The 27,732-nt window shown below is 34.1% G+C and overlaps 5 protein-coding genes and 1 non-coding gene across 9 annotated transcripts in view; 4 read left to right on the forward strand and 2 right to left on the reverse strand.

The window, feature by feature from the left end:
• LOC111446262 (probable LRR receptor-like serine/threonine-protein kinase At1g53430) overlaps positions 1-7,923 on the forward strand; it is an 8,585-nt gene extending 662 nt beyond the window's left edge. Inside the window, exons 2-24 of one of the 3 annotated variants that reach the window (XM_023084989.1) lie at positions 1,482-1,644; positions 1,722-1,793; positions 1,920-1,988; positions 2,070-2,141; positions 2,237-2,308; positions 2,440-2,511; positions 2,605-2,676; positions 2,998-3,069; positions 3,157-3,228; positions 3,345-3,416; positions 3,524-3,604; positions 3,693-3,758; positions 3,896-3,955; positions 4,065-4,103; positions 4,475-4,524; positions 4,676-5,031; positions 5,140-5,338; positions 5,483-5,617; positions 5,829-5,947; positions 6,459-6,669; positions 6,753-6,990; positions 7,091-7,241; positions 7,341-7,923. In XM_023084989.1, the coding sequence (XP_022940757.1) occupies positions 1,482-1,644; positions 1,722-1,793; positions 1,920-1,988; positions 2,070-2,141; positions 2,237-2,308; positions 2,440-2,511; positions 2,605-2,676; positions 2,998-3,069; positions 3,157-3,228; positions 3,345-3,416; positions 3,524-3,604; positions 3,693-3,758; positions 3,896-3,955; positions 4,065-4,103; positions 4,475-4,524; positions 4,676-5,031; positions 5,140-5,338; positions 5,483-5,617; positions 5,829-5,947; positions 6,459-6,669; positions 6,753-6,990; positions 7,091-7,241; positions 7,341-7,751 (2,924 nt within the window). In that variant the 3' untranslated portion in view covers positions 7,752-7,923. Of the gene's footprint in view, positions 1-1,481; positions 1,645-1,721; positions 1,794-1,919; positions 1,989-2,069; positions 2,142-2,236; positions 2,309-2,439; positions 2,512-2,604; positions 2,677-2,997; positions 3,070-3,156; positions 3,229-3,344; positions 3,417-3,523; positions 3,605-3,692; positions 3,759-3,895; positions 3,956-4,064; positions 4,104-4,474; positions 4,525-4,675; positions 5,032-5,139; positions 5,339-5,482; positions 5,618-5,828; positions 5,948-6,458; positions 6,670-6,752; positions 6,991-7,072; positions 7,242-7,340 lie in introns of those variants that run through there. The other 2 variants (XM_023084990.1, XM_023084991.1) reach the window with 2 other exon arrangements.
• Positions 7,924-8,083: 160 nt separating this feature from the next.
• On the reverse strand, positions 8,084-13,184 carry LOC111446263. 2 transcript variants are annotated; one of them, XM_023084993.1, is made up of 8 exons: positions 12,811-13,184; positions 12,072-12,712; positions 10,901-11,140; positions 10,083-10,172; positions 9,433-9,582; positions 9,162-9,286; positions 8,580-8,709; positions 8,084-8,412 (listed from the first exon to the last, which is right to left on the reverse strand). In XM_023084993.1, exons 2-8 carry the CDS (start codon positions 12,609-12,611, stop codon positions 8,287-8,289), a joined length of 1,401 nt encoding a protein of 466 aa, XP_022940761.1. In that variant the 5' UTR covers positions 12,612-12,712; positions 12,811-13,184; the 3' UTR covers positions 8,084-8,286. The 2 variants fall into 2 exon arrangements, with proteins under 2 accessions (XP_022940761.1, XP_022940760.1); XM_023084992.1 differs by having other exon boundaries at positions 12,072-13,184.
• A 1,129-nt stretch (positions 13,185-14,313) lies between these two features.
• On the forward strand, positions 14,314-15,529 carry LOC111446251 (protein DOG1-like 4). The gene is made up of 2 exons (XM_023084980.1): positions 14,314-14,712; positions 15,248-15,529. The coding sequence occupies exons 1-2, from the start codon at positions 14,314-14,316 to the stop codon at positions 15,527-15,529; spliced, it is 681 nt and encodes a 226-aa protein (XP_022940748.1).
• Positions 15,530-18,520: 2,991 nt separating this feature from the next.
• On the forward strand, positions 18,521-19,309 carry LOC111446252 (probable protein phosphatase 2C 55). Its single transcript, XM_023084981.1, has one exon. It carries the CDS (start codon positions 18,521-18,523, stop codon positions 19,307-19,309), a length of 789 nt encoding a protein of 262 aa, XP_022940749.1.
• Positions 19,310-20,449: 1,140 nt separating this feature from the next.
• TRNAG-CCC lies at positions 20,450-20,520 on the forward strand. Its single transcript has one exon. It is a non-coding gene; the product is annotated as a tRNA-Gly (tRNA).
• A 4,463-nt stretch (positions 20,521-24,983) lies between these two features.
• On the reverse strand, positions 24,984-27,465 carry LOC111446806. Its single transcript, XM_023085764.1, has 3 exons — positions 27,279-27,465; positions 27,046-27,187; positions 24,984-25,375 (listed from the first exon to the last, which is right to left on the reverse strand). Exons 1-2 carry the CDS (start codon positions 27,349-27,351, stop codon positions 27,054-27,056), a joined length of 207 nt encoding a protein of 68 aa, XP_022941532.1. The 5' UTR covers positions 27,352-27,465; the 3' UTR covers positions 24,984-25,375; positions 27,046-27,053.
• Positions 27,466-27,732: the final 267 nt, after the last annotated feature.

The raw sequence follows: 27,732 nt of genomic DNA on the forward strand, positions 1-27,732 counted from the left end.
TTTTTTTTTTTTTTTTTTGTCAAGTTTGATTTATCTATCCGCTTTCGGGCATTTTCTGAGACTTTGAACACTTTACCGTTGAGGATCATTGAGAAGAGTATGTTAGAAATAACGAACTTCCACGATAGTATGATATTGTTCACTTTGAGCAAAACCTCTCGTGGTTTTACTTTTGGTTTTTCCCAAAAGGTCTCGTACCAATGGAGATGTATTCTTTACTTGTAAACTCATGGTTGTCCTCTTACTTAGCTAACGTGGGACTCTTTCCCAACAATTCTTTCCTCGAACAAAGTACATCATAGAGTCTTCCCTTAATCGAATTCGGCTCATTTCGCTGGAGCCCTTTAATAAAATACATCATTTGTTCGACACTTAGTCACTTTTGACTACACCTCAAGGCTAGCAACTTCTTTGTTTGACACTTGAAGATTCTATTAACATGGCTATAACTCTGATACTATGCTTAAAATCACGAACCTCTCCAATAATATCATATGGTTTTGCTTTTGGTTTCCTTAAAATGTCTTATACCAATGGAGATGTATTCCTTGTTTATAAACTCATGATCCACCGCTAGTAGATATTGTCCTCTTTGGGCTTTCCCTTTCGGACTTCCCCTCAAGGCTTTAAAACGCGTCAGCTAGGGGAAGATTTCCACACGCTTATAAATGGTGGGTTGTTCTCCTCCCCAACCAATGTGGGACATCACAATCCACCTCCCTTCGGGGCCCAGCGTCCTCGCTGGCACTCTTTCCTTCCTCCAATCGATGTGAGAGCTCCCCCAAATCCACCCCCCTTTGGGGCCAGCGTCCTTACTGGCACATCGCCTCATGTCTACCCCCTTTGGAGAATAGCGAGAAGGCTGGCACATCGTCTAGTGTTTGGCTCTGATACCATTTGTAACGACCCAAATCCACCGCTAGTAGATATTGTCCTCTTTGCGCTTTCCCTTTCGGGCTTCCCCTCAAGGTTTTAAAACGTATCTGCTAGGAGAAGGTTTCCACACCCTTATAAATGTTCGTTTGTTATCCTCCCCAACCAATGTGACATCACATAATCATTTCTTTAATTAGCCATTTAATTAGCCAAGGTGAGGTCTTTTGAGAAAATAAAAAACAAAACAATAAGAGTTTATGTTCAAAGTGGACAATATCATGCTATTGTGGATGTCCAAAGGGGTGGATTTGGCAGAAGTTCCACATCAATTGGAGAAATGAAAGAGTATCAGCGAGCACGCGGGGTTCTGAAATGGGGTGAATTGTGAGAGTCCCACAATGGTTGGTGAGGAGAACGAAACACCTTTTACAAGGGTGTGGAAACCTTCTCAGATTGGAGGGGAAGCTCAAAAATAAAAGTTTAAGAGGACAATGTCGGTGGTTACCGGTGGATGTGAGCAGTTACAATAACATTTACCAGCTACAAACCAAGCCAAACCAAAGTTGTTAGAATATTTTTATGAGTTGTGACGGTGGATGCAACAGTGAAAGCCCTTCAAGCAATATCTGCAGAGCTGAAGAACTTGAATTGGAGCGTACACCAAAATTCATGCATCAACGGCGATGGCTTCCATAATGGAACAAACCAACAGACCATGCGATTGGTGCACTGCAATTGCTCCACTGATTTTTGCAGAGTCACCAGGATGTAATAATCATACCCTTTTTTTCCCTTTCTTTTTAATATATCTTTAAAAGGTATTGAAATATTGAAATTTGTGACAGACAGCTTAAAACTCTGAATCTAGTTGGAGTATTGCCGGCAGCGTTTGCAAATCTTACTCAACTCTCGCAATTGTAAGTTGCAGATTACCACTGATTCCTTCATTGTTTTCGTTTTGATGTTGTTACGATCATGTTTAAATCGTGTAAAACTTGTATGGATTGATTCTAGCGTCTTCTTAATTGATTTCTCCAAAACAGAGATCTCACTCGCAATTTTATAAATGGATCGATCCCTAAGGATTTTGCTCGCATTCCTCTTGTTCATTTGTAAGTTATTCTTTTCTGTTTTTACGTGATTAGGGAATGATTTAATTGGTTGATGTTTATTCAATCGTTTCTTATGTGCAGTTCCATGCTCGGAAACCGACTCACTGGTCCGATTCCTCCAGAAATTGGCGACATTGCTTCACTTGAGGAACTGTAATACTTTCTTCCATCACTCTTTTATATTTATCGCATTGAATTCAATCTCCACCTGAACTGAAGTGTAGGGTAACGGTTCATTGAATTTACAGGGTCTTGGAGCAGAATCAGCTTGAAGGAAATCTGCCCGAAAGCCTCGGAAAACTAAGTCGCTTGAGAGAGCTGTGAGATTTCTCTTCGTTTTAGACAACAATCCCTAACATTTTAGTTCATTTTCATGGCTTTGATGGTTTACTTCTTGTGTTGGGGGCTTTTTTTTTTTACCACTGATTCAGCTTTGTTTACATTTCTGCAGATTTCTTTCTGCAAATAATTTCACAGGCCCCATTCCAGAATCTTATGGAAACTTGAAGAACTTGACTGATTTGTATGTTATTTGTTGATACTCATCTTTGAACTTTTTTTTTTTTAATATTTTGCACAATTCATTTATTTTTTAACGTTTTACATGTTCCTGCAGTCGTATAGATGGAAATGATGTATCAGGAAAGTTGCCTGAATTTATTGGCAACTGGATCAATCTTAAGCGATTGTAAGTAAAGAAAATTTATTTAATGATACTTTCAGAATGTAGTCTCACAGTTAATAACGGATGGAGATGGATACAAATTTGAAATACTTTTGTGATTTTATTTCTAATACGTTCAACGGTGTAAAACTGTCAATCACATTGTGGCATTGAATAATTTCATAGATATTTGGTTTCTTTAGAAATTATAATATGCTTCTTTTTCCGATCTAAAATGGTCTCTTTCTCTTCAAGAGCAATAATATGTATCTAGTGCAAATTTATGCAATATCGTTATGTAGTTTTAGGATTTCTTTTCACTCGAGTATAATTGTTGAGATTCAGGGATATTCAAGGAACTTCTTTGGAGGGCCCCATTCCTCATGCCATATCCGAGTTGAAAAGATTAAGTGAACTGTGAGATTGGTTTTCTTGACATTAGTGGTTGCTAGAATGTTTATCAATTTAAACAAGTAAAGAATCGTTATCTTTGTTGTTTGTCAGGAGGATAACTGATTTGAAGGGATCACCAATTAGTTTCCCCAATTTGACTCAATTGACATCTTTAGAAACATTGTAAGCAAAAGTTCAGAATTGTTGATTATTTATTATTAGTCGTTCCATTATAATTTATACTAGATTGTTTTTAGTTCTTTTTGTTGATCTTAATCTCGCTTTTCTCCTGGTCGTAGGATCCTCAGAAATTGCTTAATTGAGGATAAAATCCCCGATTATTTTGAAAATTTTAGTAGTTTAAAAACTTTGTAAGTTTCTGAACTTCTTCTCAGTTTTGCCTTCTTCCTTAAGAAAAAAAAAAAAGTGGACTGGGAAGTTAATATGATTCATTGATGGAACTTTTATCTCTCAATAGGGATTTAAGCTTCAACAGATTAAATGGTACAATTCCAGAGCCATTATTACGGAATCTATCAAACCGTGATGTTCATTCCTTGTAAGTTATTACTTATTACAGAGCAGTCTACATATTTGTTACTCTGTTCTGGACATGCAAATTGAGATGATTTACGTACCTGGTTTAGGTTTCTAAATGACAACTTGCTTACTGGTCATTTACCAAGCTGGATTACAGGACGCAAAGGAAACATGTTAAGTCTAACGCTTCGTTACATTTTTTTTTTCCCCTCCAAATTGTATTACATTATTGTTCTCATCTGTTCATGATGGGAAATTCTTTTTATCTTGCTCTTCAGTTGTTGCTAACGTTATTACAAATTCTTTGTAGGGATTTATCTAACAACAGATTTACAGGGTCGCCTCTTCCCCCTTGTTTTGATCCTAAAGTGTAAGTTATTTTACTCATATTCATTACCATGATAAAACGCCTGTTATCTCTGTAGAAAATGTAAATTGGCCTTGGCTTCACTGTGAACAAATCTATTTCCTTGGTACAGGAACTTGCTTTCTGGTTATTCAAATTCGAGTAATGAAAGGTTCGTCTTAACAAAGTTATAGCGTGTTTGGAATAGTTTATGTAAAAACATGTTTTTGAAATCAAATTATTTTCCTTTACCTTCGGACTTTTTACTAATTCAAGTGTGTTTGATATAGCTTTTTGAGTGATTTTATAGAATCAGAAAGTGTTCTCTTTAAAGAAAACCGTAAGAAACAAAATGAATTTATAAAAAAAGACCATATTAATCTAAAACTATTTTTAAAAATACACTTGTGAGATGGATTATCAAAAATGACTTTAGATTGACTGAAAATCTTCCAAACATGTAGTATTAAAAAGGAAAAAAAAAAATTATCAACTTTCATGTGTCATATGTGACAAGCAAGTTCTGAATTATCCAATTTGCAGTGTTCGTTGGTGCCTGAGGGGGGATCTCCCATGCGCAAGAGCAGTTCAATGTAAGTGAAGATGATCTAATTATGATTTTAACTTCTTTTGGAATTGTAGTCTTTTATATATGTATATGCCAGTTTGCACGCAGCTTAACTAATCTCATGGGAGCTACCTAATTCTTGATTGAACTATTTGTTTGGTACATGGTTCTTGTAGTTCGTTCGTTGTTCATTAACTGTGGAGGACAGGAGACACACTTTAATGGTAATTTATACGAAGGGGATACGACTAGGGATGAGCAGTCCAAATTCTCTTTTTCAGAAAGATGGGGTTACAGCAGTACTGGTATTTTCATGGATAATGATACCGCTCAATACACAAGTAGCAATAATTCTCTTTTAGGCGTCTATGGGACAGCTCGACTTGCACCTGTTTCGCTGAAGTACTATGGATTTTGCTTGCAAAGTGGAAGTTACCATGTGAAGCTTCACTTTGCTGAAACAATGTTTACTGCAACTGCAGACCAAAAATTCAGTAGCTTGGGGAGGCGTATTTTTGACATCTCAATCCAAGTGAGTGGAAACACAATGACGTATTAAATCGTGGGATTGTACTGTATTGCTGTTGGGTCTTTCTTTCTGTCTAGTAATTACTATTTACAAACTTAGTTCATTCTACAGGGAAAATTGATTGAAAAAGACTTTAACATAATGGAGAGAGCCGGAGGTGTTTATAAGAGCTATATTTTGGAAGTGCCTAATGTTATAGTAACTGGCAATACTCTTGAGATCCACTTATACTGGGCTGGTAAAGGAACAAATGCCATTCCATACAAAGGAGTTTATGGACCTCTGATATCTGCAATCACAGTTACATCAAGTAACCTTCATCCCTTATGCTAATCATTTCAGGTTTTCCTTGTCATGTGTTCTTTTCTACAACTTTCTTAGCACTGCCTTTTCTCTTTCAACAATTAATCTTTTGCCTATTTTGAATTGTTGTCATCTTCTTTTGCTATTGTAGACCTTGATGAGGCAAAAAGGTTATCAGCTGGAGCTATTGCTGGCATTGTTGTTGGTACTTTTGTGTTGGTTGTTTCAGTATTGGTTGTTCTTCGAAGGAAGGGTTACTTAGGTGGGAGGGAAACTGAAGACGAAGGTAATATAAATAATTACAGGAGTAATCTATTTGTTTGAATTATAAAGTACATCTTTGGTAGTTTTATTCTTACCAACCACTTAAGGGAACGATTCAAGTTTGGACCGACCTGTTAACATTTGATATGTTCTTTGAGGAATACTTTTTTTTTTCTAACTCACATATTTCTTTGGTTTAAAAAAACTTGCATTCCTTTATATTCTTTTTACAGAACTTCGGGACCTCAAATTACAGACAGGTTATTTTAGTTTAAGACAAATCAAAGCAGCCACCAACAACCTTGACTCGGCACATAAGATAGGCGAGGGAGGCTTTGGTCCTGTCTACAAGGTATATCTGTGGAAACTCCATCCTCTTCTCTCTATGTTCATCGTTGTTTGATATAAGATCCTGATAGTCTCGCATAACAATACACACACTTGATTTAAATTAACACACAGAGAAATTGCACGGGGGAATATTGGCTAGAGGTTTATATTGATGACTCAAAGTAGAAAATACAGATAATACAGAAAGTATATTTTCAAAGCACTAATTAAGGGACATATATATATATATATATATATATATATGGTTTTGTTTACTATATAGCTTTACCTGATATAACCATCTACTATATATAACCATCTATCATGTATAGCTTTATCATATCCTTTTACTACATAGTTGTTTCCATATAGCTTTGTTATGTTATGTTTCCATATAGCTTTGTTATGTATAACCATTGAGTGAGCTAAGTAGCAGGCTCCATAACCAAACAGATTCTTCTTTCAACGTGTTTTTCAAAATAATCATGCGACTCAATATAAAATAACTTGAGTAAACAAAAAATATTTGGCAGGGAGTTCTGTCGGATGGCACTTCAATTGCTGTAAAGCAGCTATCCTCTAAATCAAAGCAAGGGAACCGTGAATTCATCACTGAAATCGGCATGATATCAGCGCTACAACATCCGAATCTCGTAAAGCTCTATGGTTGTTGTATTGAAGGAAAACAATTAATGCTTATTTATGAGTATCTAGAGAACAATAATCTTGCTCGTGCCTTATTTAGTAAGTGCCTTACATATATCTTTCATTGCTAGCTTGTTTCAGTTTCAAAATCGTTATAAATATTTTATGGTTTTCATTGCAAGACCCCGAGAAGCACTCACTCCATTTGGAGTGGCCAGTAAGAATGAAGATATGCTTGGGAATAGCAAAGGGGTTGGCTTACCTTCATGAAGAATCTTCATTGAAAGTTGTTCACAGAGATATAAAAGCTACTAACGTGCTACTTGATAAAAGCCTAAATGCCAAGATTTCTGACTTTGGATTGGCTAAGCTTCATGAAGAGGAGAACACCCATATCAGCACAAGAATTGCAGGCACAATGTATCTCTCTTTCTCTATCTCATTCTAATGTTAATTTAGCTCAAACTATTAGATCAAGTTTAGTCCTTTCGCAATGAGATAGCTTTTGAATCTCTTGTAGAGGATACATGGCGCCCGAGTATGCAACAAGGGGTTATCTGACTCATAAAGCTGACGTTTATAGCTTTGGTGTCGTGGCCTTAGAGATTGTTAGCGGGAAAAGTAACACGAGTTGCATGCCACAAGAGGAGTTTGTTTTTCTTCTTGACTGGGTAACTAGTGCCTTTCTAAGTTCTTCCCCTTTTAGCCATCAATTAGTTTTTCTCTCTTTCACTTTTCCTCACACATGGAGTGTCTTATACTTGATGAAGGCTATTGTTCTACAAGAAGAAGGAAACCTACTCAAACTTGTTGATCCGAATCTTGGCTCAGAATACTCGAAAGAAGAGGTCATGAGAATGCTTCATATCGCTCTCTTATGCACGAACCTATCTCCGACCCTCAGACCATCCATGTCTTCTGTGGTTAGCATGCTTGAAGGTAAAATCCCAACTGAAGTACCGAACATGAAGCGCAATGTAGGTGATCGAGATGCAAGGTTCAAAGCCTTTGAGAAGCTGTCACAGGACAGCCTAACAAGCATTTCAACATCTTCACAAGGCATTCAAATGCAGAGAAGCATGTTAATTGATGGACCATGGATCGACTCGTCGTCTACTTCTACCCAAAACAAGGACGAGACTCGAGACTGTTCTTCGACCAGAAGTCTCCTTCGAGACTGAATCAAAGGGAAATATCAAATTCATAGTGAGATGGATACATTTGTGACAATTATTATTTTACATGCTTCTTGTTCTGCCAAATAAACTGAATAACTGGCTAGATGTGATCGATTTAAATCGGTCGGGTTAGACTAGTTGAATTAAAGTTGTGTCAAGAGTTGACCAAGTTCAATTAATATTTTTAGAAGAGGGTCAACTTCCATATCAATCGACGACCAGGTGGAATGTGATGGTGTACGGGTTCACCCTCTAACCACCAACAACATTTGCCAATCATCAATCGAACTAAAACCATCGATCTATAATTAATTTAGAGTACCAAATGAAATAACTCTGTTACGAACTCTGAAAATTTGATGAAATAGAAGTAGAAACTGCTTTAAAATGAGAGAAGAAAAGAGAAAAGGGCCTGCCATGATTTACAGATGATGGCCTAATAGTTAACAAATATTCACCTATCACGTAAATAACAGAGAGCAGTTTTGAGACTACCTATACACTTGCAACTACCAAAAACGCAGGTTTCATAAGAAGATCAACACTCAATCCCAGTATTTATCTGAACAGAGAAAGAAGTTCGTCGAATATTTGAGAGTGGAGCATCAACTCTTACAACTATCCCGGAATTCCCAACGTTCCCGTTCCATTTTGACCTGCCGATCTGGATGCCGAGCAAGAAATCAAATAGAAGAAAGGAGACTGGCTAGTAGTGAAGATATTTATAATACGGTAAAAGAAAAAGGAGTCGATGGATAAATAATACAAGTAAAGGTGGTTAATAGCTGTAAATAAACATGATCCACAGACAAAAGGTAATTCAATACTTACAGAAATTGAAGCAAATGCAGAAGGATGGGCAATGGAAGAACAGCCGCACATGAGATTGAGATGTTCCTTCACTGAATGAACAATTTCTGCACGAACCCCAGGATTGCTTCCCCCAAAAGTGGAACTCAAACTGATCATTTAAAGTCAAACATTAGATACAAAATGACCACTTGTCACAGGAGAAGCGAAAAAATGAAAATAAGTTTCCGCTGCAAGGATATCGAACTGAAAATCATGCCTAGTGCAAGCGGAAAAATGGAAGAGGAGAATTATACTTGCATCTGTACCACAACGTGAATTCTTTATACAACATGAGATACAGTTTGAACTCTCATTTAATCACCAACTATCCAAATCCGAACCTAAGGTGTTGAAAAAACTTTCCAAGTAATCACACAACAGAAATCAGTCTAGGAGACGAGTCTTGGGCGTATCCGTATGAAAGCATGTCAAGAGCCCGGTTATTTTCATTGTTTGCAACAAATACTCATAGACAACATCAAAGTCCAAACTGACATTTATTGCTATAGTCGGAAAAATATAGATGACTCGACTTTGATGAATAAGCATATATACACTAACCTGCATTGTAGAGTTGGTTTCACCAGAAGACCTGTTCTCTTCCAAGCCAATGATTGAGCAAGGTCCAAAGTAAATGATTTGTCAGGAAATTGCACCATTGGTGTTATTCGGGTTCCCCATTTATTCTAAGAAAATCGACCAGCACAAACAAGGCACCAACTTAGCAACACTGGGGTCCATACCCATACAAGTTCTTTAGGAAATTGAATTTGCAAAGGAGAACCAACTTTGTCTTCTTTTGTTATAGGAATGAAATCAGGACATAACTAACCTTGCAACAGAAGCTGAATCTCATTTCTCCTGGATATTGACCTTGAGCTTGAAGGAGGCCTCCACAAAAGGGCAAAAATGCTGTTGTAGTTAAGCCTTCACCCGACACATAAGTCAACTGCCCGTTGGGGAACTGTAAATCAACAAAGGACTGGGAAGGAGGGAGGGGGAAGGTGATGTTACTCGACTGATCCAAAGGGTATGATAAACAAGAAATAGTTCTAAACTTTATGGTCAAGCAATTGCCACTAGCCAGGCAATCCAAAAACAACATGAACAAAAAAAAATAAGACCAAAACAAGAAAATTTTTATCTTCATTTACTGGATAAGTAAAACATTGCTCCAAGATAGAGCCTTCTTCCTGATTAGTGTTTATTGAATATACTTGAGCACTGATCCCTGATTCTGAAGTTTTAATATGGCAAACAACGTAAGAACTTTCGTATACATAAAGTTGAGCAATTCTTTCCATTTGGAAGAGCATGTTCTGCACTTAGTGGGCCCCAAGATAGCTCTCACGACGCCAATTGCTTTTTGTTTAAAAAGATTACTTCGGTTTTCTTATGACACGGTTTTATGTCATTGAAAACCAAACTAAGTTCACCACAATTATTATGCTAATAGGAAATGAAATGGTTTTATCAACTTACACAAGCTGGGGGATTGAGACGAAGCATTGACATAAACAACCACCTTCTATGCTTTGACCAGACTGCTGGACATAGAGAATGCATTCCATTCTGATGATTCATGAAATAATAACATTAGAAGTTGGAATAAAGTAGGGTTTATATGAAAATGACAGTTTAATGTGTCATGTCACGGGCACTTGAAGAAGTAAAATTCAAAAGTTTCTCTAAAAGCAAAAACAATAGGCATTGAAAGTGAAAGAATGGTATTCATATTTCTAAGTCTCAAATTATGTATATCACATTAAGGGTCCCGATTGCCAAGTTAAAATACAGTACCTTTTACTAACGTAGCGTTTGATCAGACTAAACTAGAAAATTCCTACACATATTGCAAGGAGAAACTCAAGTTCAACACTCACATCAGGATTGCAGAAAGGATTTTAAGACATGAAGAGCAATCCAAGATTTTGAACATTAATAAACTGAAAATTGGTGGTCAACGTGCTTTTAGAAAAAGTTTAAGCTGTCCATAATAAAATTGACAGCAATAGTCAATGAAATAGTGACAATCACATCTTTCTAAAGGGATAGCTATTGGTAGCAATGCAGAGAACTCCTTTAATAGACATCCAACAAATAAGGTTGCTGTCGTGTAAAAAGACTCTTCTTGAAACCCAACTAAATCCTAACACTCCTAGCAGTAACATCCAAACTATTCTGTTTGTTTAATTGAAAACAAAATAACTTCTGCACTTTGATTCTAACATGACTTTATTGTCCAAAATCTGACACGTGATTTAATTTTGATGCTACTAGCCATATAAAGTAGGTGTTACCTTTCTATCATAACCGTACCAAAGCAAGTGTTGCTTTGATAAATGAACTGGCAAAAGAAGTGTCGAGTCACGAACAAAGAGTACTGGCCCAAGCTGCAGCAGAAATAAAGATGAGTTATCATTTCCAGATGCTGTTCTTCCATGTGATGCTTCTACTCTCCATAGATCTCCTCTGGCAACTAATGAACTTTCCACATCTCGTGATCTACTATCATACGTTGAAGAAATATTGATCGTGCTCTACACCCAAAGAACAATAATATTAAAGAGGAAACAGAAATCCTCAACCTACATAACTATGATTTTAACACCACCACTATGCCCACACAAAAAAGATGAATAAATGCCATGGAATTGTAGGGTTTGGAAGAGAAGGAAAATACTGGCTGGGGAGATAAGATGATTGAACACAAAATTTGCTGAGATTTCCACTACAATTGGTAGAACATAAAGACAATGTAACTTTCAAAAAAACAGGATTAGAGGCTCCCTCAACTAAAACGAGGATGTCACAAAGATGAACCAAGGATTGACAAAATTACTACATACAAAAAATGTATCAACTTTTCATGGTCTCCCACAGGATAATTGTTTCGCTCACGTTATGATGTTGTCATAACCATATGTTCTATTATTGACAGATAGTAACAGCTAACTATTTCAAAATGATTCCTCTAGCATGTCTCATCTCGTGTGAATGAGTAGTGCTCAAATCACAATAGTTTCCACCATGGACAACATAGCTATAATTTTTTCGAAACTTTCCTTCATTATTCTCAAGTCAATGGTTTCTTCCCCATAATAATTATTATCTGTCTCTGTATAGGTGAGTTGTTGAACGTGATCATAAATGCACTAAGTTCGTGGCTGAACAGGCCACTGTAGGGCAGTGTATTAATAACTATTTAAAGAAGCCATTCAGAAAAGGAACTCCTGATCACTCTATTTGGCAGATTTGTGTTCGAAGAGGTCTCTGTTCTGTAATAAGCTATAGATTTAGACCACAATTAGTAGATAAAACAGGTCTTTAGCTAATGAAGAGTAAACCATTTTTGTCCTAGTCAAAATAGAACACCTGAAAGCAGTCATTGAAAAATTAATTATCTGCCGTACTGCCAATATCATGTCTGCAATTTGCAAATTAAATAAATGTTTATCACACTGCTATTACCTGTGCCCTTCCCAGATGTCCTATAGCCTTCAAATCAAAGCCAGATGCTTCATCGTCAACCATCGCATCTGAACCAGCATCATTGTCAGCAAGTTCAGAACTACGCAAGCGCTCTGTTAATGTTCCAAGATTCCCTTGAACAGCAACACCCATATCATCCCTCTGCCAACTCTTATCCCGATCCATCCTAATGGACCCTATTACATTCTCCTCAGGCCAAAATGGCATCGGCAGCTGTCTGAAAAATTGTTGAACCACACCATTCAAACAAGCACCAAAATCAGCGCTAGCTTGTCCAATCCTACTACCAATATCAAAAATCGAATCGTGGGCAGTCAACCCATAATCCTTGATACCAAAACTTTGTCCCGGAAATTCAAGATCAAAGAGCTTAGAATTGGGGGGATTTGGCCAGGGAAATGAAGGCGGCGGTATGTGAGAATGAATCAGTCCCGTGAAACCCTGAGCAAGACGGTCCGCGAAATCCTGACCATGCCTCTGCACCTCCTCCCAAGCTTCGAAGGATCTTTCTACGGACATTAGTGAAAGAATCCAAAACCTCCAACCTTATCTTACACCCACAACCTCTTCATACAAAGGGAGAAACGAACTTCCTCGATAAACTTAATGAGAAAGAGAACCTTCACGATGAACAAAGATCAACAATCTAGAAGTAAAATCAATAGACCAGCCTATCAAATAAAACAACAGCAGAAGAACTAGGGTAGAAGCATTTTACTTAGGGCACCAACAGAACTCCAGAGAATCGAGTAAGAATCGAGTAAGAATCTTGCATCTCCAGCTCCACAACCGATCAATTCCTCCTCAAACACCAAACGAACTACAACAAGAACTGGAATCGATCCCGGAATTCAATCTCCAAACAAATAAACCAATGAACTAGGTTACAGAAGACGCAAAAGGGAGCAGTAGAAATGAATTTTCAAATTCCAAACACCAGAGGAATTGCTCGAAGTGAGAAGTAGGGTTTTAGGATTGGGAATTGAACAAGGTAAACATGAAGAAGGCAAGGAAGGATTGGAAAGCGAAGGGTTTGTTCTTCAGAACGCCAAATTAGCAACGCGGTCGGGACGGTATTCGTTTGTATATTCATAAAGCCTCCATTAAACCTGTGGCTGATTCTAATGAGTTGTCCGGATTTTTTTAATGCGGAGAAACGCTACAATCACCTACCCGCGGACGCTAACTTTGTCACAGCCAATCGGATGTGAGAATAGATTCTGGTCTTCGTTTATTCTCTTTCAGGTAACGACAAGACGCAGGAATTTGGTCCAATCTTCGTCCGACACTTAAATGTGATTTAGCCGCTAATTGGTCGCACGTGCCACGTAAGATTAATGAATTTTTTTTAAGTTGAATTAATAAAAATATTCCTAAATTTTATAATTTTGTAATATTTCTAAATTTTTTTAATATTATTTTTTTAGAATTAGGGAGTATTTTTTAAATGTTATAGATATTTTTTAGTTTTTTTTAATTATTATTAAAAGTTCTTATTCAAGAGTATTAGTGAAATTTAAAAAATTTAAAAATATTTTTTACACAAAATATTAACCGTTTCATCCCAATTAATGATAACAACATTTTTTATTTTTTTATAACAACTAAGACTATTTTTAAATGAAATATTAATTTTTCATTAAACTAATTGTAATGGTATTTTTTTCAAAAAAAATTTACATGCCAATGACGGTGGCACTAATGGTATGAAGACGAACCCATTGACAGATAAATACTCGTATTATTACCACAATAACAAGCTCCTAAACATAGTCGGTTAAATTAATAAAAATACACTCAAATTATATTTATATACATTAATAAGGTTTTAATAATTTTCTTAAAACATTTAAAATTTTTTAAAATATCCATTAATATTTAAAAAAAAATACCCTTTCAACTTAAAAAAGTGTTTGGAAAATACAACATTAAAAAATACAAAAGAAATTAATTGACCCTCTTTAAAAAAAAATTAAGAATATTCATATAAATAATTTTTAAAAAATACTCGTAAATTTAATATTAAAAAATTGATAGTGTGACCAATTAAAGTTGGACACGTTTGGTACGGCTGTTCTCCATTTAGCCGACGCACCGTTCCCATTGAAGACAAAAAGTAGAAGAAACAAAAGCCATGAACGCACAAAGCTAAAAGGCCGCAGTTTCAGTTCCTCCTCCTTCAGATCTCTGTTTCTCTCGTAACCTCTCACCGGAACCCAAAATGAGCAGCGGGCTCAACTTCACGAGCTTCTACGCCACCTGGTTCGACCACCTCCGCCACCTCATCCACCAGCTCTCCTCCACCCCCACTGACCACCACCACCACCACCTCGTCCACACCATCATCTCCCACTACTCCGAGTACTTCCGCGTCAAGTCCCTCGCCGCCGAGAAAGACCCTCTCTCCGTCTTCTCCGCCCCCTGGGCTACCTCCTTTGAACGCTCCCTTCATTGGGTAGCTGGTTGGCGTCCCACCACTACTTTTCACTTGATTTACTCCCAGTCAACCATTCTCTTTCAGTCCCAGATTGCCGATATTCTTCACGCTCCCCGCACCGGCGACCTTGGCGACCTCTCCCCCTCCCAGTTCCGCCGTGTCAGCGAGATCCAGTGCCAAACGGTAAATACCCTCTTCATTCATACATATATAATATATATATTTTTAAGGCCATTTTAAGAAGTAACGTGTAAGTACATGTGGTAGAAAAAGGTTTACACCATTCATTCTTTCAAGGCACAGCGTCTTCGTTCACACTCGTTCCTTTCTTCAATCAATGTGGGACGTCACCAAATCCACCTTTTCAAGGTCCAGCGTCCTTACTGTCACACCGTTTCGTGTCTACCTTTCGGGGAACAGTCTCCTTGCTAACACATAGTCCGATATCTAGCTCTGATACTATTTATAATGATCTAGACCCGTCGCTAGCCAATAATGTCTTTAGACTTTTCTTAGCTAGTAAATATTGTCATTTTTTGGTTTTCTCGTGGAAGCTTTCCATCGCATCATTGAAATGGCTTATGTGGGAATCAATTTACCGAGTAAATTGGTGTAATTTTAGCAGAATTATTAATAGATTTAGTAGAATAAGTTATTAACTAATATTTCCTTATTCACTAATATTTCGATCAAAGGTCATCTATGAAATTTCATGCAGGTGGAGGAGGAGAATGCGATAACGGATGAGCTATCGGGGTGGCAAGACGAGGAGAGCGAGCTGATGCTGAGGAGGGTGGAGGCGTCGGGGAAGAGTGAAGGTCTGGTTAGCATTATAAAGAAAGCGGACGATCTACGGCTGCGGACAGTGCAGAAGGTGGTGGAGCTTCTCACGCCGAAGCAGGCGGTGGAGTTCCTCATCGCCGCCGCCGAGCTCCAGTTTGGTGTTCGGGGGTGGGGGATGAATGAAGACCGTCAACGTGGCAATCATCCAGACACCTAAAACAATTTTAAATAAATTTGAGTTATAAAACCCCTCTATTTACTTCTTATTATTACCGATCAAATTTTATGTCATTTTTAATTATATTACTTTATGAATATATCTTATGAACATCACACGCACAAAAAAAGACAAAACTGAGGCCAATTTAGTAAAAATGTAGGCCAATTGTTCGATGATTCATTCATCGAATGACACGTGTCATACATGCAAGCGTTTCATCTTGCTTCAATGACGTGGCCTGGACAATTATGCTGACGTCACAAACTTCTAGTCCTTCCACAATTTACCAATTTACCACGACAAGAGTTTGAGTTAGATTTCGGAAAACGGAAAATTTTGTTTTAACTCGATTCAAGCAAAAATAAAAAGTTTATAATTTATTCTAATTTTATTCTACTTGTTAAATTAATTTAATATTTATAATAGTGGTGTACATTAAACTCGACCATTCGAACTTATCTAACTTAAATTTTAAAGGTTAAGTTAATTTTCTAGAATTGAATAAGTTTGATTTAGATTTCGAGTTCATTGGAACTGATTAGAATCGAAAAAAGTATTAATAAATTATATTGAGATTGGGTTGGGTTGGGTAGACTACGAAACAATTTCAGGTTAGATTGGGTTACCAATCCAACCAACCATACTAAACTTTGGGTTGGTCCAAAAAATTTCATCGAACTCATACCCTAATTTGTAATAGTAAGGTCACGTTTTGACCGGTAAATATTTAATAATTAAGTTTAAAATTTTTAATTAGTAATGTGACGAATAGTAGTTTTTAAAATAATAAAAAAATTAAAGAAAGAAGAAAAAGGGTTTAAATTATATATTAATTTTATATTTTTAAATAAATAAATAAAGCTAAATATATAGGGTTTTTTTAATCTTTTCTAATTTTATTTTCTTTTTAAGCATTTAATATGGTTATTTTCTCGATTTTAAGGAAATTAATAAATTATATTTAGAGAAAAAAAATTGGGCTACGTGTCAAATTGTACTTTATTTATTTATTTATTTTTATTTCTTTTATTCTTATGGGCATATATTCTAAAAAAAATCTCTCCAACAATATCCTATGATTTTTGTAAATATTAAATAATCTATTTTAATTTTTTTATAATATATATTTGTCGAGAATAAAATTTTATACCGAGGTAATGGAAATGTCAATTTACTCCTTACATGATTTAAAGCTCAAATTTCATTTTGACAAATAATTTTGTAAATTTATTTTAAAAAATAAATATTAGATCTTGAAGTTTGGAAAATTTTATTTTAATACCAATTATTTTTTAAAATTAAATTGATAATTGTTAATGAACATTGATAGAAATTAAAAAATGGAAATAACAATATTTTTTGCATGTGTGAATTTGCTCGTTTTCAAAGGCGAAAAAAATAAGGGAAGGAAAAAAGACATAATATAAAGTAAATAAAAATTGTGTCGGTCTGACAGAATAAAAACCGAAAAAAAATGAGATTGATTACTTTTGTAAGGAATAGAATTGTCGAAGTGATTCCCAATTTTAGGAATGTATCATATATTTTATTCTCATTTCTTAATGTTCGTAAGTACACTGAATTCGAGTGTTCCACGTAATGATCAAGTGTATATTTACTTTTTGAATTAAAAAAAAATTTAAAAAATCAAATTAATTTCACCCCATTTAAAATTAAAGAAATAATGTGATGATCACTATGATTGGCATGCCATTATTGTTATGTTATTTCCCTTTTATTAATAATTTATTTTCTATAATTTTAAATATAACTATTAATTTTATATAATTTTAAAAAATATTAAAGATGTTAAGAATATTGATATGAGATGGATAAGGAATAAAAAAATTAGGATTCTCTTATAATTTGGTTGTTATTTCAATCAATTATGCACCAAATAAATCATTTGTCTTTTAGTTTTAAAAAATTTTAATCATGTTTTTTAACTTAAAAAAAAACTTTCAAATTTTTTCAAAAATTTTAAAAATATATTTTTGGATAGAAATTATTAATATTTTGTTTAAAAAGTATAATTAATTTTTAAAAAATATTTATGACTGTACGTAAATTTTATTAATACCTTAAAAAACACGTTTGAACGTTTTTAAAAGTTAACTAATACTTTTATCATTAGTATAAGAACGACACCAATATTGTTATAATTTTAAAAAATTTCATAAACTTTTGAAAATAACGTTAATACTTTTAAATTCTAGAAAAAAGAACAATCTATAAAATATAAGTAGACAGTTTAATATATAATAAGATTTTTTTATTATAAATATTAAAAGATTTAATACTATTTTAAAAATGGTATGGATATTTCTAAAGTATGATATTCAAGTATTTTTTAAACTTTAAAAAATTTTAAAAGTATTAATCAACTTTTTAATATTTAAAGATATTTTTAAAAAACTATTGAAAATTAAAAAAGGTGTTAACTATTTTAAAATAAAACGAAATGTAATTTATTATTTATTTTTTAAATTTAAAAGGTATTATTATTATTATTATTATTATTATTATTATTTTGAAAGTTTAGGTTTATTATTTAGATAAAGTACAAAATCAGGTTTATTTAATTATTTATTAATTTAGTCTAAATAAAATATTAATTAAATAGTGATAATTCAGTCTATAACTATTAAATTTAAAAGTGGAAAAAAAAAACTATTACAAGTACTTAAAAATTGCATGGATCAAAGGAAAGAAAAAAAAATAACGGAAAATTAATCAACTAGTTAAAAAAAAAAAAAAAATCCTTAAATCTTAATTAATCATAATTTGAAATATCAATAAATCTGAAAAAAAATAAAATCCCCCAATCTTCCATCTTGTGGAAGGAAACCACGAAATCAACAGCTATAAAAGCCCTCCACGACTCCGTTCTCAACCACAAATTTATTTCTCAATTTCCATTCGCAAATTTCCGATTTCGTTTTCTCTCATATAATTCGCAGAAATTTCAGTTCCATATCCCTAGCCAGTATGATCTCAACCAAGCGTTCTTCTACTCCTTTCGCCACCGCGCCGGAGTTGAGAATCGACTTCGGATCCTCCTATATTCCTAAGCGAAACTCCTTCGGACCTCTAGGAGAAGACGCTCACTTCATCTCTCACTCCAGGAACATCTTCGGAGTCGCCGACGGCGTTGGCGCTTGGGCGGAGGAAGGCATCGACGCTGGAGAGTACTCCAGAGCGTTAATGGCGAACTGCGCTGCCGTCGCGGCAGAGGAGACAGATCCGAGGCGGATTCTGACGGAAGGCTACTTGAAGACGAAGTACATAATCGGATCCTCCACGGCCTGCGTAATCGCTCTCAGGAACAATACGCTACACGCGGCGAACATCGGCGACAGCGGATTCATGATCTTCAGAGAGAAGAAGCTCGTTTTCGTATCGGCGACGCAACAGCATCGATTCAACTGTCCGTATCAATTAACAGGCGGATTTTCTCTCAGCCTGCCGGTACAGCCTTGGGAGTGTAGAGTGGAGGTTTATGCCGGAGATATCATCGTCGCTGGTACGGACGGGCTACTGGACAACGTTTTCGCTTGCGAGATCGAGAAGATTCTGAAGGAGGAGGAACCGGTTGACTCGGGGAAATTGGCGTGGCGATTGGGCGAGTTGGCGTTGAGCAACTCGCTCGACAAACGTCGAACGACGCCGTTTTCGGTTGGTGCTAGAGAGGCCGGGTTTTTGTGCGACGGAGGGAAGATTGATGATATTACGGTGATCGTGGGAGAAGTTCAAGAAGCCAAGGCAAAATATTCGTGAGGTTTTTATTATTTGTTTTTTTTTTAATATTTATATAATATAATATATATATATATATATATTAGAAATTTGACTCATCTTCATATTTAATAAAGATAATAAAAATGTAGAACAGTTTAATTGATATGTGATCATTTTTTTTTAGTGAAAGTTCAAATCTAAAAGTATTTTGGAATATCACTTTTAAATTCTATAAATTTGTACGGCTCATTTTTATACTCTTTTAAATTATACTAAAAAGTCATCAAAATTTATTTTATTATTATTATTTTTTATTTAATTCATGAGATAATATTTTGTTAGTTTTCTTTAATGGATAAGCTAGACATCTAATCTTACAAAATAATTAGGATGAAAATTACTTTTTTTTCTTTTTTTTTTAAATAGAAAGACTAAACTTGGATCATTTACTCGTTGGAGTTACCAATTTAAACTCATTTGAATTTAATTTTTTTTCTTATTTTTTAATTTTAACATAAATAAAAAAATCAATACGATTTTTTTGTATAGCAATTGTTCTTATCATAATATAGAATATCTGAACTAAATATAATATTATTTATTTATGTCCAATTTGTATTTTTTTTATTTTTAAATTTTAAAAACTATTTAATATATTCAAATAAAATTTTCTATCGATTCTACAAATTTTCATTTTTTTGTTTATAGATCTATAATATAATCGAGAATTTTATGTGGATAAGGGCGAAGAATAATAATATAGTTATTGATATTAATAATGATGGTAAGATTATAATTTCTAAAATATCAATAAAATATAGATATGAATATTTTTTTTTCTTTTTTTTTTTGTAAATAACAAATTGTACAAATTAATATTAAAATTAATTTTACTTCCAACTTAAGCTATAGTTCTTATTTTTACTGTTTATGTTTATATTGGTGTCAAAAATAATATTTTTCTATGTTTTATGGAAATTAGAGCTATGAATGAATCTTAGAAGTTCGTATCTTATATTTCAATTTATAGGTATATCTATATATCAATAAGTATATATATTTTTTTAACTTTTTAATTTTATGTTTGGGTCTAAAAATTTAAATAAACATCGAATTATAACGTTCTTGGAAATTTTAAACTAAATTTAATAAATTTTCTTGTTGACTTTATGGACAAAAGCGCATCTAGTGTAGTGGTATCATAGTACCCTCCCACGGTACTGACCGGGGTTCGATTCCCCGGATGCGCAAGTTGTTCTCAATATTTTTCTTTTCAATTTTTTTTTATTTGTTTGAGGCTGAGGCTTTTTGACGAATATTTAATTTGATATTTATATAACTAAATTAATATTTTTCTTTTCAATTTTTTTTATTTGTTTGAGGCTGAGGCTTTTTGACGAATATTTAATTTGATATTTATATAACTAAATTAATCTTAATAGCTATTTTAAAAATTAATATTTTTCAAATATGGTAATTTTTATTAATGGGTCAAAATTCAACTCTACTCAACTCGATTACAAGAGGCGACATATAGCTAAATAGTGTCCAACTCGACTGTAAGAGGAAAAAAATGTATGAGTAGGACTAAGACAAACCGTGCCTAACTCAACTGTAAGAAATGACACACAACTAAATAGTTTTACATGTGAGATGATCTACCCTAAATATTCACGAGTAGGTTATCTCTTCATAATTTTTAAAAATATTTGTTGGATGACTACGATGTTTCATAAATCGTTGTACTTATAACATAAAACAGGCACGTTAGCATCAAACGAGGATAAAGGTTATATCTAAAATAAAATAAAATAAAATACCAACAAATTTCTTTCTTCTTTTTACTTTTCTTAATGTGTTGGAAATTAAATAATTAAAATAAAAAAAATTGTAATTTCTTTAAAATAAAATAATAAAACTACAATTATTTTAAACAATAAGTATTTTTTTCTTCTCTTATAAAACAAAACAATTACATTTTTTAAATATTAAAAAAATAATTATTTTCACTCATTAAAATAAATTAATTTGCATTTGAATATGTAAAATAAAAGGCAATAATATATAAATATCTTTTAAAAAGTACAAAATGGGTTATATCTTGACACAAATTAAAAACGTTTTTTTTTTCTCTTGATTTGACTACTTAATTATTATTCGTTGACGTTAAATAAATAAAGTTTTGATTTTAATTAATTAACACATGAATAAGTTTTTTTTTTTAATTTAATTTTAAGGATCGAAATCAAACGATTGACATTTTAGATGATGATTAATTTTGTATTTTTTGTTTTGCTCACATTAGTGCGTGAATGTATATTTTTTTTATTACCGATGAATTTTAAATTATAATTTTGGAGAACTTTTAGCAATTAAATGAATAATACATTCAATCAAACTGATTTTATTCTAATTGATTTTATTCGAGTTACTTTGAGACTTAAGAAAATTAAAGAGAAATTACAGTCACCATCAAAGAAGATTGATGTGTGTTGGATCGACTCTAACTCGAATCGACCTTTTACACGAACGTTTAAGATCTAAAATCTCAAAAATTTATATATACTTTTTCTTTTGAGATTCTTCAACAAAAGTGTAAGAGTTAAAATCAATAGTTGTAACTTCTAGATATTGAAAAAAAAAAAAAAAACACTTTTAAACTTTTGTTTTATAATCATTTAATTTTTAATTTTTGAAAATTATGCATACCCAAGTTTTGATAAAAAAAAATAAATAATAATAATTTATTTGTAATAGTTCAATCGAAGCGTTTCCGCGGTCGAATCCATTTTGAATTTGATAAATGCATTGCTTGTGAAGTATGTGTTCGTGTATGTCCTATAGATCTCCCCGTTGTTGATTGGAAATTGGAAACGGATATTCGAAAGAAACGTTCGTGTATGTCCTATAGATCTCCCCGTTGTTGATTGGAAATTGGAAACGGATATTCGAAAGAAACGATTGCTTAATTACTATAGATCTCCCCGTTGTTGATTGGAAATTGGAAACGGATATTCGAAAGAAACGATTGCTTAATTAAGTCTACTATCCACTTTATCTAACGAATATGAAACGTGTCTAGTAGAAAGATGTTTCCACATTTAAATAATGTTTTGTTCCTCTCTCCAACTGAAGTGAGATCTCGTATTATTAAGATTTTATTTTATTTTTGGATGTTAAAACTTTCAAAAGAAAAAAAAAATCAAATAGTTATGATTTTGTCCATTTTCTTTCTATATAGTTTCAGATGGATTATGTAACAAAAGCCTCTTTCCCTTTCAGGTTTTTCCTCAAGATTTTTAATACACGTATAGAGAGGTTTCCACACCCTTCTAAAGAATGTTTCATTTTCCTCCCTAACCGATGTGAGATTTCACAGTCCACCTCCTTCGGGGCTCAGCATTCTTGCTAGACACCGCCTCGTGTTCACTCCCTTCGAGGCTCAATCCCCTCACTGGCAAATTACCCGATGTCTGGCTTTGATACCATTTATAACGGCTTAAGCCCACCGCAAGCAAATATTGTCCTCTTTGGGCATTCTCTCTTGAGCTTCCCCTCTAAGTTTTTCAAACGTGTCTGTTATGGAAAGGTTTCCAAATCCTTATAAAGAATGCTTCATTCTCTTTCCCAACCGACGTGGAATCTCACAAATTAAACTAAATGATGATGTCTTTAGAAGAAAGATGAGGTGCATCAGAAAACACGAACACTCTCCAATTGACATGGTGAAGATTAACACTAATACAACTTAGAGCAAGTTGATAGCAAGACTATATTTCTATAACGTCAAGTATCGCTTTAGAATCGCCAAACTAAAAATATGGTTTTGTTTTGTTTTACCATAAAAATGGTCAAACAATCCCAGTCATTTTAAATCCTTAACTAACTGTTGTCTCCTGGGATGTTGGAAAGTTCCTATTATCTGGTCACTTTCAACACTGTTATCTAGCTGACCTTCATGTGATAAGGGTAAAATTCATTAGAGGAAGAATATAACTTGTAAAACAAGCAAACCTTGTACAATGATGTGATGCTTGCTACACGGGCTTCGATGTTAAGTTAGCATAAGAGAACATTAGTGTAGTAAGAGTTTTGAAATTAGGAAGAACTTTAGACTATGTCGAACTTACCTTATTCGAGTTCACGAGTGTTCGTCTCTTTTAATCAGGGTTTCATCATCGGTTCTTTTAAGTTCTGTGAAGTCGAGTTCATGAGAGATATGTCTCTAAGATTGCATTGTAGGCTGACGTGCAATCTACAACTTGGAAAATGATCATTTTTGTCATTGTTTTGGTTTTTCTCCAAAAAAAGTGACTAGACGTTTTATGTTGCTTTCTGGAATTACTCTTTCTCCTTCAAACTATACCATTGGTGTTTGGCTCACCCTTAACAGATCCATTTATTGAATTTCTTCCACTATGGAGTTCTATGAACTTTCACGTTGAATATGGCTAGAGTAACAACAAAAGTATCATTGTGAGGATGGTATATATTTCGAGTCTTAGCTATAGTGAATTCTAAAATTCGGTTCACATTCTCTATGTGAACAAAATACATAATCTTTAGATTCGGGATCAAATCGAGCTTATCTTGCTATACTTATTCACTTTTTGCTTGATTCTCCCTCTTCTGGACCTCCAAATATGGAATCTCCTACAGATATTCACGATTCGGTTGGCCTCGGCTCCCTATCATTATCATCTTTAATCATTTAGGTATCCCTTTCGAATCAATACTTCAATTTTTTCTTTCAGTTGGTAAGAATATCGAGTTGTTTGGCCATGATATCTATGAAAGAGACAATACTTGTTGTTGTCTCTTTTTTCTTGAGACATCTTTATCTTTTTGGATATTTGACCAAGTTGGTAGAACTTATATTCATCAAGATTTTCTCACAAGGAAGGGTTGTCAAGATGTATCTTTCAAATTTTTTTCATTGGCCGACCCTAACGTTGGTTCTTTGTTATCTATTGATCGAAAGAGTTTCTTTTCCTACAGTACAATGGGATACATTTTTAGGATCTTGAACGGATTGTTTTTCTTGATCGAACTGTCTCATAGCTAAAATAGTATGGTCAGCCTTAGACTTCTTGTGGTCGATCTTTGCCAATAGGTGTTGGGACGACCTCAGCTTCCTTGTGGTCAATCTCAACCAACAAGTGTTTGGCGGGTTTCAATTTGTTTTTCTTCCCTTGTTTAGTGTTAAGACAAAAGAGGATGAGAATTGGGCTGAACTAGCATCACATGAATCGAGGATGCTAGGTGCAAGCAAGCCTCATCTGAGGCCGACCAGAAAACTTTAGCTTCAACCTAAGTTTCTCTTTCATTCTTTTGATTAGAGGCCCAACTCTAAGTTTCTCTTTCATTACCTCAATAGCAATGTTCAAATTTGCCTAAGATGACAAAAGTGAACTTACATTAATCACTCTATGCAAGTTCAATAGAGGACATCTTTTGAAGAAACTTTCTAGAATTGTAATAAACAAATACTAAGTTGCCATTCAGAACTACATGTTCTTTTACTGCTTTTTAAGCACATGTGAAGTTTGTCTTCTAAGTCAAGGAACTCATCAGAAACAACACTAGAAACATTCACATTTAACCATCTAAACAAGTGTTTGAATTGGAATTCTAAACCAGCCCAAAGTTATATTTTCCCATCTCTATAGATTGAATGATTAAGAAATGCAATCAGCTCCTATGCTAACATAAATAATCAGGAATTGAACTTCGGAATTGACCAACAGGTGGAAGAGGAGAAATTTACTTTAGTTACCCTATGATAGTACTAGTTTTAAAAATGCTGTTTCTTTCAGACCATAATGGACTTGTACATATAGTGGAGATTAGAAACAGAGAGATGGCTTGATCCAGGACGAAGGAAGACACAGTACTACTAAAAGATGCATCATTTGTTTGGTAATGGCTCAAATCTACCCAGCGTCACAGTTAAAAAGCATAGATAATCCTAGCATACTTTTATCAAGAACAAGAAATCTTGTTGAAAATGACGGACTTAGCTGTTGAACTGGAACCGGAAGCATCTTAAGATCCTTGATTATCAGCCCTGCCATGTGTCACGGTCATGCTTGCGATCGCAACGTCTGCAGCCATGAAAAGTGCGATTGTGACACCATGCATAAGGGACTTGAATTAAGTATTAAAACTACATACTTAAAACATAAAACAGCAAAACATCACATTAACTACCTTCCTTTTCTTTTGTTTTACAGAAATGATATTATGTTAAAAAAAAATTTTACAGGGAGTAGCACAATAATAATTCATCCACAAACAATGAAGAACTAAAATAATTATACAACTCCAATGGTTTCTTGCAGATAAAGTTTTGGGAACTTAGCAAACGACCATAAAATGACAGTCACCAAAAGATAACCATATCATGCACACAAGCAATAAAGCCTTGATTACAAGAATAATTATTACATTTTTCAAGTTGAAAAGGACATACTAACACAGATGTATGCCCAGATGGATGTTTTGGTGAAGTATAAAATATTCTCGAACAGTAATTTGGATAAGCTAGTCTTTCACTGTACAAACTTTAGTTGCTATCTCAAATTCACAAAGTCTACGAAGATGCTCAAGGCCTTACTTTTAAAGTTCATTAGAAACCTTAGCTTGTGGAAAACGTTATCCCAAAATTGAAAGAAATTATTAAGACCACGAGGCAGAATAGCCACCCACAAAAGTCAACTATACAGTAACTGAATCCAAGGGGTACACATCAAATGAATGAACTAGAACTCCAAAAGTAGACATATCTCATACACAAAAGAAAAATCCCTCATGCCAGAAAGTCAATAACTTCTGTTGTATTCTTAAGTAATTACTTCCACTTCTTTATTTCAAATTTTCAAATAGCATCCCTGTTGGCTCATCCTGAATATGATGAAGCAAGAAATTAAGAACAAGACAGAGAAAAACTAACTACTAGTAATAGCTGAGTCTGAAAAAAGAACAAGATTATCAATGTAACGGCCTAAGACCACTGCTAGCAGATATTTCCCTCAAGGTTTTTAAAAAGTCTCCTAGAGAGAGGTTTCCACACCCTTTTAAAGAATGTTTCGTTCTCCTCCCCAACCGAAGTGGGATCTCACAATCAAGCTGCCTCGCGTAGTTACAACATCATTTCTTCATAAGATAACTACTAACACAAGCTCAAACCACTCTATATAAGGGCCAGAATCCCACAAACTAAGGTGCCAAAATGTATGGTATATTTTAAAGACAACAGATGAATCCAGCATCAATCACAATACATAAACCAGCAGTGAATATGGCATTACATAATCCGAAGGAACAACTTCTATCCAACTTATTTTGGTTCCGGCAGACGTCACAATTCTAATCTCCAAGAAGTTCCATTGTCTTTTTTTTTCTTTCTTTTTCTCCGCAAAGTCATCAATGACATTTCCATTCTGAAACTTTAATTCGAAAGAATTTCCACCGCCCCCTCGCCCCTCCTTTCATTTTCAGGAAACAATTGCACTCAATTATTGTAGTCATTACACTTTCTCTTCTTAAAGGTGATAATTGATAAAGCTGCATTCCAGAAGTGTTTGTCCCTTCCATTATTGCTATAGAAAGGGAGAAGAACTCCGATTCGTAGAGAAGGAAGAAACCTCACAGCATAATTATAATCACAGAAAAATCTATCATCCATCCAACATTATTGTCCTAAACAGAAAGAAAGAAAAAAAATCCAATATCCTGTTGGTAATACAAGCGAAATTTCTGAAAATAACAAACGAACCTAAGTTCACTTAACGACTTTCTGTACCGCATCATTAGGAGATTCCGCGAATTGATGATCCAATCTCTGCTTCTGCCGTTGTTGCAACAGAGATTTGTGCTCGATCTCCCGCCACTTGTTCATCGCGATTGTGAAAACAACTACAAAACATAATCGAATAGAACAATTAATAAATCGAAACAATCAAAATTTAAAACAGAGAAGAAAAAGAGGTGAATCGAAGAAATTTACATCCAGCACCAACGAAATAGAGCAGACGTAGAACCTTAGGACCCGCCGGACCAGCAACCTCTTCTCCCGTCATTAGCTTCTTCCTTCAGGCCGTCACCGTCGTCTCGTTGCCCTAACCCAGGGTTCTAGAAAAAGTCAAAATTTCAGATTTTCTTCACCTTCGCAAAATTAGGGGAAATAAAAACGTCGTTTTTATTTTTAAGGTCAAACTGAAACTCAAGGTTCGAAATAGGTTTTTGACCAAAGTAAAATGTAATTAATTCTATTTATTTATTTTATTTTTTAATAAAAGTAAAATATTAATTTATAAATAACATGGTAGGAGATAATTATAACATTAAATAAATATTGTATATATAAATATTGTACGATAAATAAATGCACTAAAGATATTTCATTTCAATCCTAAAAACACAAAATATATATATATATATATATATATATATATATATAT

Source organism: Cucurbita moschata, unplaced genomic scaffold (assembly GCF_002738365.1).
Source record: "Cucurbita moschata cultivar Rifu unplaced genomic scaffold, Cmos_1.0 Cmo_Scf00008, whole genome shotgun sequence".
NCBI classification, from domain to species: Eukaryota; Viridiplantae; Streptophyta; class Magnoliopsida; order Cucurbitales; family Cucurbitaceae; genus Cucurbita; species Cucurbita moschata.

Bases quoted from the DNA above. Each gene is read 5' to 3' on its own strand.
- LOC111446263 (XM_023084993.1), bottom strand. From the start codon at position 12,611: ATGTCCGTAGAAAGATCCTTCGAAGCTTGGGAGGAGGTGCAGAGGCAT. The intron at 11,141-12,071 runs GTAATAGCAGTG...CTTTGGGTGTAG, and splicing joins GACATCTGGGAAGGGCACAG to AGCACGATCAATATTTCTTC. The intron at 8,413-8,579 runs GTAAGTATTGAA...CTCGGCATCCAG, and splicing joins CTGCATTTGCTTCAATTTCT to ATCGGCAGGTCAAAATGGAA.
- LOC111446806 (XM_023085764.1), bottom strand. From the start codon at position 27,351: ATGACGGGAGAAGAGGTTGCTGGTCCGGCGGGTCCTAAGGTTCTACGT. The intron at 27,188-27,278 runs GTAAATTTCTTC...TATGTTTTGTAG, and splicing joins CTATTTCGTTGGTGCTGGAT to TTGTTTTCACAATCGCGATG.
- LOC111446252 (XM_023084981.1), top strand. From the start codon at position 18,521: ATGATCTCAACCAAGCGTTCTTCTACTCCTTTCGCCACCGCGCCGGAG.
- LOC111446251 (XM_023084980.1), top strand. From the start codon at position 14,314: ATGAGCAGCGGGCTCAACTTCACGAGCTTCTACGCCACCTGGTTCGAC. The intron at 14,713-15,247 runs GTAAATACCCTC...AATTTCATGCAG, and splicing joins GCGAGATCCAGTGCCAAACG to GTGGAGGAGGAGAATGCGAT.